The 14,904-nt window shown below is 37.0% G+C and overlaps 1 protein-coding gene across 3 annotated transcripts; it reads right to left on the reverse strand.

Annotated features, from left to right (window-relative positions):
- Positions 1–197: 197 nt before the first annotated feature.
- On the reverse strand, positions 198–11,921 carry LOC122316080 (ubiquitin carboxyl-terminal hydrolase 2). 3 transcript variants are annotated; one of them, XR_006244244.1, is made up of 4 exons: positions 11,732–11,920; positions 8,430–11,206; positions 966–1,312; positions 198–925 (listed from the first exon to the last, which is right to left on the reverse strand). XR_006244244.1 is itself a non-coding variant. In XM_043132616.1 (3 exons), the coding sequence occupies exons 2-3, from the start codon at positions 11,198–11,200 to the stop codon at positions 1,075–1,077; spliced, it is 3,009 nt and encodes a 1,002-aa protein (XP_042988550.1). In that variant the 5' UTR covers positions 11,201–11,244; positions 11,732–11,921; the 3' UTR covers positions 198–1,074. The 3 variants fall into 3 exon arrangements, 2 of the variants coding, with proteins under 2 accessions (XP_042988550.1, XP_042988539.1); XM_043132616.1 differs by having other exon boundaries at positions 198–1,312; positions 8,430–11,244; positions 11,732–11,921; XM_043132605.1 differs by having other exon boundaries at positions 198–1,312.
- Positions 11,922–14,904: the final 2,983 nt, after the last annotated feature.

Consider the following 14,904-nt stretch of genomic DNA (forward strand, 5'->3'; position numbering starts at 1 on the left):
GTTCTTAAAGAAAACCATTCTCGAATCTCGATAATCTTTACCAGAGTATTGACTAGTTGGGAGGACATCTCTCCCAAATTCTATTGAAATCAATTCCCTTTTGTTCTAGTGGAACATTGCTTTATAACTCCTAAAAACCCCTACTTTGCGGAGCCATCTTATTAGAAATAACCAAAGCAGAGGAGCTGAGAAGTTCATTTATCGTTTTAAAAACCATACACAAGCATGCACACATCACTTGGTATCTTCATTGGTTGCAGAAGTTTAAACCTAAACCTTGAAGAAACAAAGTTCAGGAATATCAAAGAGATAAAATCACGGTTAGATGAGATAGGACATAGCAATCCCTACTAATTGGTGAAAGTGACGTCTTCCTGGAACTAGGTGGCCTACCTCAACGCTCATAGCAAAAGACTATCACAACCAAAGATAACTTGCTCAAGACATTGTAGATGAATTAATAAATACATCAAATTTCAGAACCTGTAGATTGATGCACCGGTATTTAATTCGTCGCGAGGGACAGCTGCACCATCATCTTTACGATGCAAGAGCTGATGCAGACGCCATTTTAGAATAATCATGTTCTTGAACTTCCATCCTGAGCAGATGATCACCTCACAGACAATTGAGGGGAAGGCTATGCACATCTTATGAGCTTTGGTTGAAGGAATTGCCAGCATCAATAATTGAAGAATCTGGACAAGTACAGTTGAGCATCGTACTGAAAACCATTGGTAATTCATGCAGCTAAGATCCCTGGCTATTTACCTACCCTTTAAAAATAGGGCGTGGGAGTGGGCAGGGGAGGATTCCGGGCAATGGGATCCAAAACTTCTGATGAAATAATATGAAGGTATAAATCTTACAACTCATGACATGTCAAAAATTGGGTATTGAGACAAGGGTAATTGCTGTTGTACACACACTCTCTCTCTCTCTCTCTCTCTCTCTCTCTCTCTCTCTCTCTCTCTCTCTCTCTCTCTCTCTCCTAACTGGGGGCGCTCAAGCTATCTCAAGCTATCCCCAGACTGTATCTCTGGGAAACGTATATGTATCAAAAGTAGATCTATCTCAAATCTTTTCATAGAATAATATGTAGGCCTCGCAACCAAGAACTTCATCCAGGGAAGCCTGCCGCACATAGGCATCACTGGCATGATACCACACAGAACCCTCATTTTCTTTCTGATAATTTCCTCTGCTCTTCTGACCCCCTCTCACAAATGCAACATAGTGGCCTCCTCTCATGGTCCCCGAATGCTCCACTACTCCAATTAGGCGATAATGGTGTTTCTCTTTGTCTATACACCTGGACATGCTCAAGAAAGAAAATATTGGAGTTCTTTCATACATAAGAATCAGTCATCACGAGACACAAACGTGTCAAAAACTTATTCTGGCACCAAAAAACTTGTGGCTGGACATGATGACTAGTGCGTTTGGGATGTTATTAAAATCTTTAAAAACAATAGAGGAGCAATTAAGCCGCTGCAGCATTAAAAGAATGAAGCCTAGATTGTATCATACAAGAAAAAATTAATCTTAAAACTTTTATAACAAAGTCAGTGTATTTCTATGTCATAGGTTGAAACAAATAAAATTATATAAAAAACATTTCTCGTGTACTCATAATCAGCTTCATATGCTGTTACATTACCCTTGTGCAGGAAAAAGCATTTTACATTGCAAATACGACAAGCGACCACCTAGCTAACTGGCAAGGCTCATTCACCAACATGTTTCAACAAACTATGATTAGAAATTTTCAAATATGTTGTCTGCTGTTTCAATAATGAGAGGCAATCGGGTGACCATAGCAACTGAATATACAGCAGAGTGCTTATTTGACCTAAAATTGACATATTCTAGGATCATGCCTTCATATGAATAACAAACAAAGAACTAATAAGAAAGCCCATGACATCGTGATTTGTTAGGAATGGCAATATATGACATGAACCGTGAACCTGACACGAAATAAGCTAATCCAGGTTTGATAGGACACGATTACTAAATGGATTAATTGCAAGTCAACCAGTGAAACCCCTAATCAACTAGTATAAGATGAATAAATTTTATTTTTAAATTTTATAAATGTTTATTCTTATATGTCTTTTTATGTTGTCAAGAATATGTAACATTGATACTAGTATTTGACTACTTAATATCTCAAACCATTAAACTTTTTTGTTAATATGTAATTTTATTTTATGAAAATATTCATTTTCTTTATATATTATCGGTTTGGATATTGATAATAAAATATTTTATCATGAATCTAGTTGTAATTGTTTTTTCAATTGACACCAGGTGTCTGAGGATAGAGTCAAGTTGTAATTGTAAATGATTTATATAGTTATCATTGTATCATATATGCAATTATATTAATTGGGTTAAAAATTAAATATATGGGTAAGCTTAACCCATTTATATGAAACGGATTAAATGCGTCAAGTCAAGGTTAACCCAATAAAAGTTAATTATTAAACGGGTTAAGAGGGTCGTGCTAGGGCTTTAGGATTTGACCCATTTAATTAAATAGTATGTTTGGATTGACCCATATAGTCTAATACTCATGACACGACACGACACGACACGACACGACCTGACCTGCGAACACGACTTGTCATCCCTATCAGATTCGTCCTATACACGAATATGTACAGATTCTTTGACGTTTGTTGTTCCACTACTTAACAAAAACTAAATCAGAAAGAGGACTCCCAGCAGAAAACTTCGTAACATTTTGTGCCTTTTTTAATGACGTACAACCTCACCAAGCACCAAGGTAGGGTCCTCCAGACCCACCCCTGGGGAGTAAACCTAGAGTACAAAACCCTCGCCCATCAAAGCCATGTATGTGGTGATTTAGGGGAACTGCTAAAGTGAAATTGAAGCCAGGATGTCCGAGTCTACAGCTCATCCTAAGCCCACTCTTTGACCACTAGGCTGCACCTGATGGGTCTTTGACCACTAGGCTGCACCTGATGGGTCTTTGTGCAAAAAACAAAAGAACTTTGTAACCAAAATCCAAAGCTTAGTCTTGAAGATAAATAAGAATAAAAAACAAGTGTAAAGAAATCCAAAAAGACGGATAGGAAAAAGACAGAAAATGCACATAAGAACAGCAAAGATTTTCACCAAACATTATGCGAATCAAGAGCTTACACATGATAATGATAAACAACGCACCCAACAAAGATCCAGGTCCAGCTACTTGTAAATCATTATTATGCCATAAGACAGACAGACACAGACACATACAAAAAAGACAAAGGAGAGCAACTTCTCCCGAAATACTCAAAGTAGGTTAAAAGCTAGTTGCATATGAACATGGCATGACATGCAAAATCTCATAAGAGAGTCAATTGATCATCTGTACTTAGGTTTTACTCAAGGTAAATACACAAATCCTGCACCCATATAAAATTGGACATGTGACCTCACATTCAATCCTTTCAAAAGGGAGAAGATGGCATTGGTTATAAGAGCCATTGCCCTGTTACTACAATCTTTTAATGTCTGTTACACAACTCATGCACAATGGGGATTATTTAGTGGACATAATAACTGGACTTCTAATGGAGTGCAGCTTTCTACTACCATGCCAGGATTCATGTATGAATCAATGACAGCTTAGGGCAACCTGCTATCTTTTGTTGGACTTCATTTGTTAAACTATAGAGTGGGTGAAATAGTAGGACCTCTTGCATACAATCTGTACACTTGTATCAATCCAGAGACAATGCCAGTCACATCTGCCTTATAATCCCAAAACGATTAGTCAATATTAAGTTTCCCTAGAATTACTTATAAAATTTGGTTTCACCACCTAGTCAATGTGGGACTTAACACCTATGACTACTTTTATAGCTTACCCACTCTATGTGGGTTATTCCTTTTCCCTATATGTAACTGCGATGTTACAAAGTTTTTTCTTAAATTTCTGCTGGCGTTGTCCATACCATGTCATACAGTGCTCCATTATCACACGATGGGCCTTAGTAAGTGCTCTGGTACCATATTTAATGACTTAGGGAAAGCGTTAACATTTATGCTATAATTTAAAAAAAAAATAGTCAATTTGAAACTTCCTAAAATTACTTATAAACCCAGCTTCACCAAATGAATATTCAATATAGGATTTAATACATGAATGACTACCTTAATAACTTGCCCCCTCTATGTGAGTCATTCCTTTTCCCAATGTGGGACTGGGTGTTACAACACTACAGGAGCTGGACTCTTCTATATTTACATAAGAAAAAGAACTAGCACACATATCAAAATTATGGAAAAGTCACTTGAAGGATCCAATTCTAATGTTTGTTCATCTTTATTTTCTCACCACATAAAACCATCACTTTGTTAGAGACTAATTTATGCTTGGCAAATATATATATATTTATTTTTTATTGGCACTGGGTGTCCAAGAACTTAGTCCCGACTAATCCCAAATTTATTTTTAGAACTAAATGGCTGGTGTAGTGTAGAAGGACTACTTTGAATACCATGATCAGTAGTTTATCATGCGCCTAACATTTCCCACATATTTGCATCACCGTTAACTCCCACCATGATATTCTCAAAGGTCTTCTTACAAGTGACTCAACTAAACGAACTGCTGGCTTGCCTTTTGATTACTCTCTTTTCCTGTGTACAGTGAACCCGGGCTACGGCTTCTTTTATATTAAGTTTAGCCTTTTAAAAAAAAGTTGCAGCCTACTTAACAGGCTTCAACAACCAAAAAAAAGATATTTCCATAATTTGATTCCAAAATTAATGGAGATGTTACTAAAGATAAAACACACTTTGTGCCATGCAGATAACTTTTCAATTATCAAATTTTAGGGAGACAGAACATCAACAGCTGTTTTCACTTTTCCATTTTCCTTTCTCAATTCCATTTTTCTTGTTCAATGATTTGTGCTGGTGTTAGTAATTTTGTCAGTGTTATTAAGGGGTGTAATCTTTAAAGATGGGACAACCAAACTGATCCTCCTAGAATAAAATTTTTTTGAACTCTATGTGAAAGGTGGTCTATGGGTGCGTATTGTAGAGAGAGGCAGAAAGGTGGTGAAGGAGCTAGTATTGGGAACATTTAGTGTAAAATGGGTAGTGAAGACACTAGAGGAGTGCTCCTGGTTGGAAGAAAAAGAGTTTATCAGAACTTCTCGTGATGGCAGTAGATCCTTCATGGCACAACACAGCTCTAATGAATATGGCAGATATTTGGCAATTATAGAGTACAGCGGTGGTGGGAGAAGAGGCATCCTTTTCATCCCTGGAGAAGTAGAAGGAAGGGGTGGAGAAAGACAGCCTAGGAGCTTAGGGAGCCATGCGAAAGATCCCCTGACAATGCATCGAAAAAAAGCATTGCTGGTGTGCCAAACAGAATGGTAGTAGGAAAAGATGGAAGAGCACTACAGATAAGCGAAGGTGGTAAAGGAGAACCACCAATGGCAGGGGGGATCATGGTGGCTTGAAGATCGTACAAGGCGGTGTTGGTAGGTTCGACAGGGGCAGAAATAAAAATATGGAGGGCGGTGTTGTATCCGTTGGTAAAAGCACACAGCAAAACCAAAAGAGGACATACTTTGAATCATCTGTGGTTCAGAAAAAGGCAAACACGAAATGGGCAACTGCTGGCTGTGCAGGTTGAGTGAATAGGGGACCTCAAATCTCTGAAAAAGCAATTGTTGGAAGTGAGATATGCAGTGACTCGACTTCTAAGGAGAGTGGAAGATGAAATGGGCTTTGGAATGGAAAGTAGATGTTGTATGTTTACAAGACATGAAATTAGAACTCATCACTTTAAATACAATTAGAAGTTTGTGGGGATGTAGTCAAGTGGGGTGGCTTCATTTGCCATCCAATGGAGCCTTGGGAGGAATCTTAGTGATGTGGAGTCAAAGGGTGGTGGAGTAGATGGAAGATTGTGTGGGAGACTACATGGTAGCTTGTTCGGTCAAGAGTATTGTGGATGGATTCCAATGCACCCTTGCAGGTGTTTATGGTCCCAATATAGACCATGCAAGAAAGTTATTATGAGATGAGTTGGCTGGTGTAAACAGCATATGGGACCTACATTGGTGTATTGATGGTAACTTCAACGTAACTCAGTTTCTGAGTGAAAGATCAAGTGGCTCTAGTTTCAACTTGGCAATGATAGAATTCTCAAACTTCATATTTGAACAAGATTTACTAGATCTTCCTCTTGCAGGTGGCTCCTACACTTAGTTGAATAACCAAGAACACCACTCTTGGTCAAGGCTTGATAGATTCTTGGTATCACCTGAATGGGGAGCACACTACCTGAATCTTATTCAGAAGAGACTCTCCAGGCTTTGCTTAGACCATTTTCCCATCCTCCTCGATTGTGGAGGGACCCAAGGTACTTTAGGTTTGAAAATATGTGGCTGAAATTAGAAGGATTCATCAAGAGAGTCCAATAGTTGTGGTCTTCATACCAATTTCAAGGAAACCCAAGCTATGTCATGGCAAGTAGTTGAAAGCTTTGAAGAAGGACCTGAAGGCTTGGAATGAGCAAGTGTTTGGCAATGTGGAAGGCCAAAAATATACTCTATTTGAAGAACTCAAAAGGATTGGACGTTGTGGAGGTTTGGGAACTATCTGAAGAGAAGATAGCTTGTCAAGTCCAAGTGTTTGCAGAACTTGAAAGGGTTACATTATTAGAGGAAATATCTTGGAGGCAAAAATCGACAGCCTTATGGTTGAAGGAGGGGGACAAATGCACCAAAAGTTTCCACTAGGTGGCAAATTAGCATAGGAGGAACAATACCAACAAGACATTGTTGGGTGATGCTAAGAACGGTGATCAATCTCTTAGCTTCTTTGATGGGCCTTTAGGTTAACTCTCATATTGCAGCAATATGGAAGACAATCCCACCATGCTTATGGTGGTACATTTGGAGGGAAAGGAATGACAGAAGCTTCAAAGATCAAGAGCAATCAATGGAAGAGCTTAGGAAATTGTATTTCAATACTTTACTTCATTGGTCAGTTGTACTTGATTTCAATGGAATGAGTTTCTAATAATATTTATCTCTTATAAAAAAAATGTTTCCATGAATTTCTTGTATCGCTGAAATAGCACGCTCAAATGATGCTCTTGTATATATCCTGTATACCTGGGCTTTTGCCCTTATCTTATGATCCATAAAATTGTTTACTAATAAAAAAAGTAATATTTACAAGCTCCAAAAAAATGCCATTCTTAGCTTTTAATTAGATGGAAGAAATTAGATTTTGAAGTGTCTCTCTCTTTGATTACTGGTGGGTCCCTTTTGTTTGACAAGAGCAGTTTTTCATTTTAAAGAGTTGACTCAACACAATGAAGCTCCTACCCTGAGTAAAGGTAAGTGTACACAAAGCCTCATCTTGACATCAATATTTTGATTGACACTAATTACATTATAATTTTATTTTCTTCTTTTCAAAAAGTATAGCAATTGAAAATAATGTTAAACCACACTCTCAAGAATCATATTATTCATATTAAAACTAAGGGCTTATTTGGAAATAAATCTCATCCCAAAATTCTCATCTCATCTCATCTCATCTCCTTCCCAAACATAATTCAAATACAAAATTTTCAAACTAATCATTATAACTTTCCCAAACTTTCAAATAAAAAATAAAAAAAATTCAATTTTTCCAAATCCCCAAGCAAAAATAATATTGTAAAACTATATTTCAACAATATTTTAACTTTATAATATTTTTTATTCAACTTTTTTCCCAAAACCAAAAAATACTCAACTCAAACTATCTCACTACTATTCACAAACTATCTTACTACCATTCACAAAATTCTCATCTCGTCTCACTCCCCAAACGAGCCGTAAGTCTTCTGATCATCATAAAACAGAAGCATGGATACTATAAATAGGGAAAACAAGACAAGGATAGAATAAGCATTTCGACCAGAAAGCTTCTACACTATCCAGCCAGGTTGTATTTGCACGGCACTTTTACATTTGACGATATTACATTATGCCACTACAGTAAATTATATCACCACAACTTTTCTACCTGTGCCAAACATTCAAATTTCCACGACTTTCAATTATTCACTCCAGCCAACTGGCTCAAGCCAACTAAATCAGTATTGTGTTTTAAGTGGCTCATACCATCCCACTCATTATATTATTAAAAAAAAAAAAAAATCTAATATGCACCAGAAAAGAGAATGGGCGGCAACAGCTGCTGCTGCAGCAACAGCAACAATAAATGATCCTGATTAAGATGTTACTGACTTTATAAATAGAGGAAAATATAGCTTTGACAGAGGCTGTCTGAGTAAATATAAACAAAATGCAAACATGATGAGAGAGAAAAAAAAAGGGGAATGTAATAATGGTGCTTTGATAAGTCAAAATAAGCATTAGAGGACGGGAGAATACCTGGGATCCAGATACGGCCTAAGGTCAATCCTTTCTCTGAAACTGACGTGTCCGTTTAATTTACTTAAGCGGCCACGAGCATCTTGGCTAAACCTTTTAAGATGAATGGTGAGAATAGGCGGGGCCTTGTAAATGAGAACGCTTTTGGTGGCATCCCTTTTCACCTTTACACTTTTGGAATTCATATCCTCGTCCTCACTTCCCTCAGATTCACAGCTTTGAGCCAACGACAGGGACTCACCGTGATGCACTTTACCAGTGGTATATTCCACACTATTTCGAGCATGAACGTTACATGACTCAATTGCTTGACCGCAGAAACTTTCTTGATGACAAGTTTTATAGCAACCTGAAGAATGCAATTTCTCTGGAAGTGCACCTTTTATCACACCCGTTCCTTCTTCCCATTGAGAAACAAATGGATTCAGCTCGCCTGTTTGACCATTTTCGATTTGTGCACAATCCATTTTTGCTTTATGTAAAATCAAGATTTCACCAGCATCTTCAAGAGAAGCCTCATTTTTAATATAACCATTTGCCAAGTTTCCAACTTCAGCAGGACAGAGCAGTTGCTCATTTTGGCTGCCAATCTGATCTCCATTCAGCCAAACTGTCGACGCATTTTTCAGCTGCCTCTTTGCTCTCAACCTCTCATGTTGGAGAGTTTTCGAACAATTCTCACAATGCCAAGCATTTTCATTTGAGAGAAGCTCTGGCTTTATAAATTGAGCCAAACAACTCTCAACAGTCACCGGAGAATCTGTATTATCAACTTCATCTGGATCTGAATCACTGTTGTTTCCTACAACAACAGTTTCTGCAACCACGTTATCGAAAGAGGGCCTTGGGGCAGGCCCCATAGTAATCTCAGGCTCGTTGAACATGTCACCAAAGCCATCAAAGTCCAATTCATCTGGTCCATAGCCCGCAACTGATGAGGATGCTTCATCCCCTCTGATTATCTCCCCAGTAGTGGGACTTCCTTCTTTATATGGCAGCAACAGCACATCGGTATCTTGAACCTGTAATGGCAGCTCATCTTCCCAATAATTCACCGAAGAATCTGGCTTTGGATTTGGCTCCACGTTGGCTGAAAAAGTCTGACTGCTAGAATCAGAGCTAACCTGTAATGGTGCGTCATTCAGATATATATCCTTGTTTTCAGGATCTTGAGTTATTGAAACACCATTGCTTTGTGTCAAATGACATTCATCTGATACAGTCTCCGGATCAATGTAATCCAACCATGTAAAATCATTCAATAAAGCTGATGTTTGCTCTACAACATTCTCAAAGACTTGCTCATTTTCAGAAGCTTGAACAGCTAAGACATTATGTGAAGCCGAACCACTTTCACCAGCCACAACTATTAGGTCACTGGAACTTAATGGCATAGAAGTACACGAAAACGCCATCGCCTTTTCTGCAACAGCCTCAACAGCCTGTTCGTGGCAGGAAATATCATTGCTGGCTGCTAGGTTTGACACACTTTGAGCTGGTAATAAATCTGCATCTTTGTTAACTTTGGGCCGAGTCTTTCCACCTTTCTTGGGTGGCAGCTTAGTTTTCTTTGCTCGAGTGACTGGTTGTGCCTTTTTGGATGGAGGTTTTTTAGTTGGAACTGGCAGGGAAAGGTCTAAAAAGGGCTCATACACAGTTGAAGAGTACCCACACTCAACACAACAAACAGTACTTGATATTTGGCCCCCAAATACAGCATCCACAAAAGTACTTGGATTTGAAGAAATGCCATCTCCCTTTGGGGACTTATGTTGTTTTTTTGAGCCCAACTCTTCGGTAGATAAACCATCAAGTAAGCAACGGAGCAATTCATGGCTGTCATGCTGCTGGTATCCCCTAAACTGTGGAGCCTTTGAACAGACACAACCAAAAAAGCTTCTTGGATTAATCACATTTTTCAATCCTCCTTCCTGCTTGGTTTCAATAAAGAGCTTCTTCAAAGCAATCGTAAGGGGGCCACTAGAAGTGTCCAACTGGAAAAAATAATCCCTCAACATATTCATGGCTAAAAGATTTTGCATGACTGAATTGAAGAAGCAAGTATTCCCAAGATTAACCAGACCTCTTATCACATAATTGACACCTAAATCCAAATCAATTGGTACACTGCTTCCTGCTTTAATTTCACTTGTAACACTGCCACCCCCAAACCAAACGTCCTCAACATCCACAGAGGACCCTTCCGATGATCGCCCCTTTATCAACTTCACAACATCTGATAAGACATTTTTATGGTCGCCATTCTCTTCCATCTTCACAATCGGAATGAGTGTTTTGCAAAGAAAGCACCAACAGAGTTGAGGTTTCTCGAAATGAATTACCAAAGGGTGATGAGTCTGCCTAACATGCCGAACGGTGTGACTTTGAGGGCCTGTTGGGAGTCCAACCCCTCCACAGGCATAATGCCCACATTCCAAACAAACCCATATGGGTCTCGAGTCCGATATAGAATCAACTGCAGCCCCACTTTTCTTCTTCCCATGTTTACCTTTTCCCTTACTCCCCTTACCATCAACCCTACAATCTTCACACATAATAGGTTCTGAAGACCCAATTCTAGCTGACAGTTTACTCAAATCAACGCCCTTTTCAAGATGAAAACATGGTTTTCTCTCTCTTACTACTGAAACTTCATCACCAACAGTCTCAGGACTAGGGTCAGATTGTTGGGGAACTTTTTTTGGGGAATGGGCCGCAACCCGCTTCTCCTTCAGAGGACCTCGGCTCTTCTTCTTGACTTTCTTCCCCATTTATCCCTAATACCAATTCAAGACCACCGATAAGCACTACATCACTAAATCAATAAACAAAGAAACCACCACAAACAATCAACAAAAGCCCCAGTAAACAATAATCCAAACCCAAGAACCACTCACATATACATTAATGGGCCTAGCAAAACAACGACGAAAATACACGCGTATGTTACTAATATACACTAAGAGTGATAGAACAGGAAACAAAAAATTACAGGGTTTCTATTACTACAGAAAAAATTCAAGCATAATCAATGAGAGCCAACGAAAATGAACAAAAACCCAAATCCCACTATCTGCTAAAACGGATATAGAAAAGTAAAAGAAGCAATTTAATAATTCAGGTATTTCGAAGCAGAACCTACACGACGCAGTGGATTGAAAAGTGAAAATAAGAGTTTCAGAGCAATCTATAAGCTGAAGTAAAGCGTAAGTTTGGGCACAAACGTAGTCTTGCCTTTTTTTTCAAAAAAAATAAAAAATAAAAAAACTTTATAAACAGATTTAGAGATATTTTATTTGTACCTAAGAATCTGGAGAAAGAAGACCAAAGATTGCAGAACCTCGCACGGGATTCAGACACAACCTTGCATAGGAAAGAAACGATGATTGATGTTTGAGGGTTGGGATCTAACGAAGTTTAAGAGACACAGACTGAGGTGTTCGCATTTGAATGGCGCACCTCCTACTCCTGTCTCTAGAGTCCCCGAAGGCAACTAATAACGAAGGAAGTGAGTTTTTTTTTTTTTTTTAAATAAATTAAATTATTATTGAATTTATTTTACTTTATTTATAATTTTATTTTAATATTTACAAAATTATAAAGATTACTAACTTGTAGTAAAACACTCGACATCATAACGAAGAAGAAACGAGCTTTGCCGTTGAGATTTGATAGGTAAACTCTGATAAATTTTGAATGAATAATTTTATTCATCATCTCTATATATTATATAATATATTTTTTATTTTTGGACCTATAATTTTTATCTTTGAATATTTAATTTTTTTTCTCTAATTAGAAAAGTCTTAAAAATAATAATTTTTATTATTTATGTCTTAAATATTTTTAATTTTCTTGTTATATTTAACACTATTTGCTTCTGATAGTATAATTTTCTGCTTTTTATATTTCTATTTATTTCAATGAAAATAATAAAGAATGAAAAATATATGATAAAAGTGAAAAATGAAGGGTAAAGAGAAGTTGCGTGGGGCAGTGAGGAGTTAGGGTCCATCCCCCTATCCATTCTAGAAGTCTAAAATCACTTGGATCCAAAGTTGAGCTGTGTAAGGAAAGAAACTAGTTGTTTCACAAATGTATATGAATTTTCTTTTTAAAAAGAGGGTTGCTAGAGATACAAAAAAATTTTACAAAAGAATTTCATACACTGATGTGTTAGTGTATCTTGTGTCTTTTTTTTCTCTTTCTCCCCCTTGTCTTCCCTTGTATTTCTCCTCTCTTCCTCCCCTTTCCCCTCTCCTTTCCCTACGCTAGTGGTTCCCGATCACCCTGCCCATCGGACCATCAACCACTTTGGATACCGAATAATGCCCGTCGACCACGTATGCTGTGACCACTAGGAGTATAACTGGTCCAGTTCAGTTCAATTTTGTACAAATTTTGAGACCAAACAAATGTAATTAATATATATATATTTTACATTAATAACATATGATCAAACAAATATTCATATTTAATATTAAAATTTCATGTTATAAATTATAATATAAAATTATTCATTATATATATTATATATAAAAAAAATTATATATAAACAATATTTTATATAATATTAAAATTTAATTATATATATTTTATAAACCGGTCCAGTTTCGAAAAGTAAAAAACTGAAATTAGACCGAATTTAACCGCTAGTCCTAGACTGGACTAGTTGAAAAAGAGGACCAACCGGTTTGGTTCGGTTCGAGCCGGTTTTTCAATTTTCCAGTTTAAATTTTCACCCCTAGTGACCGCCCTAGCCACGTTGCAACCACCCCGTGCCTCTTCATGCTGCAACCACCCTAGCCACACTATGCTCCACCCTAGTCATGCCGCGACCACCTTGGTCACTGGACGCCGGCCATGTAAGCTGCGACCACCCCTGCCATGCAATCGCGACCATACAACAACCAACCACAGTGCACAAAATGTGCATGGCAAGTCGCGACCCCACCCCTACTGTAAGTTCCATGTCCTAGCCAGTGGTATCGCTTAGATCGCCGACGACTTCTATCCACCTTGAGGTGGTCCCCGACCACCATGGCTGATGCAGGAAAGGGGAAGAGAGAGGCATGGGGAAGGAGGGGAGTGGAAAGGCACGAGGAGATAAGGGGAAGAAAGGAAAAAAAGTGAGGAAAAGATTTATTTATGTCTATAGTGTTTTCCTTTAAAAAATGAAAGACATATAACTTTTTTGCAATTATTTATATAATTATATTTTAAATAAATAATAATTTTATAAAATAATTTATAAAAATAACATCATTTTATATAAATATAGTCGTTATAAAAACAATTGTAGGTATACTATTAAACTCTACTTTTTACTCATACCTTAAACCATTTATATATGAAGACAAGGATGAAACTATACATTTATGCATTTCTCTGTCTTTTCATTAACTCTTGCCACATAACAAGACTTAGGTTGTGTTTAGTTATTGAACCCAACCAAATTTAACTCATTTCAATTCATTTTAAACTAATTATTGATGAGATTAAGTACTTTTTAAATTTTTCATAAATAGTTAAACTCATCTCAACATAAAAAAGTTAAACTTATCTCAATCAAATATATAAAATACTAATATTCACAACTTAACTCAACTTATTTCAACATTCAAACGTATATAGGTTACATTTTCAGTTTTCTAGCCTTTTCAGTCTCATCCAAGCATAATATAAGCACAAAACAAGTACATTTTGGCATTGGCTTTCACTTTATTTAAAAAAACAAAACAAAACAAAACAAAACAAAACAAAACAAAACAAAACCAGTTTTACTAATTAAACTGTTCATGAACATCAAATTTAATTTGGTAACGACTATAACTTGACTGTGTTTGAATACCAATTAAACGAGCAATCCTGCATGGAGGATTAGACAACATGAATCTATGATTGTTGGGGCTGGGGTGGCTTTGCTGGATACATTCACTTTCACCATCCCACCCACATTTTTTTTTAAGTATGATTGATAACTTATTTTTGGATGGATATGGTTAATTTTTATTTTTATTTTTTTAATGTTTTCCCTTTATTTAGAGTTGGAATGTTATTGGCATATTGCATCTTTTTCAAGTTTTTTTTTTCTTTCTATTTTTTGTATGTTAATAATACTTTATACTGAAAATGTGATAAAAACGACTTAGGCCAAAACTTGACTAGCAATATCAGTTGGGCTAATTAAATGTCAAAAAATTGGCCCATTTAGACATAGTTGAACCAAATGGACTAACGAACCAATTGGACAAGTAGGCAATGGTCTAATCTGGTCTATATGTGAATTCGGTTCGATCCCAAAAATCCCCTAGGGATTAACCGAATCAAACCAAATTCACTCCTAAATAAGATAATTTATTTGTTAATAAAAAGAAATATATAGATGGGTCGTGACCCCATCAAACATTAAAAAAAATAGCAAATACAAGACGGTTTTAATGTGGGTTTAATATTTTGGTGGATGAAAAGCCAT

The sequence above is a fragment of the Carya illinoinensis genome, chromosome 1 (assembly GCF_018687715.1).
Source record: "Carya illinoinensis cultivar Pawnee chromosome 1, C.illinoinensisPawnee_v1, whole genome shotgun sequence".
Classification (NCBI taxonomy): Eukaryota; Viridiplantae; Streptophyta; class Magnoliopsida; order Fagales; family Juglandaceae; genus Carya; species Carya illinoinensis.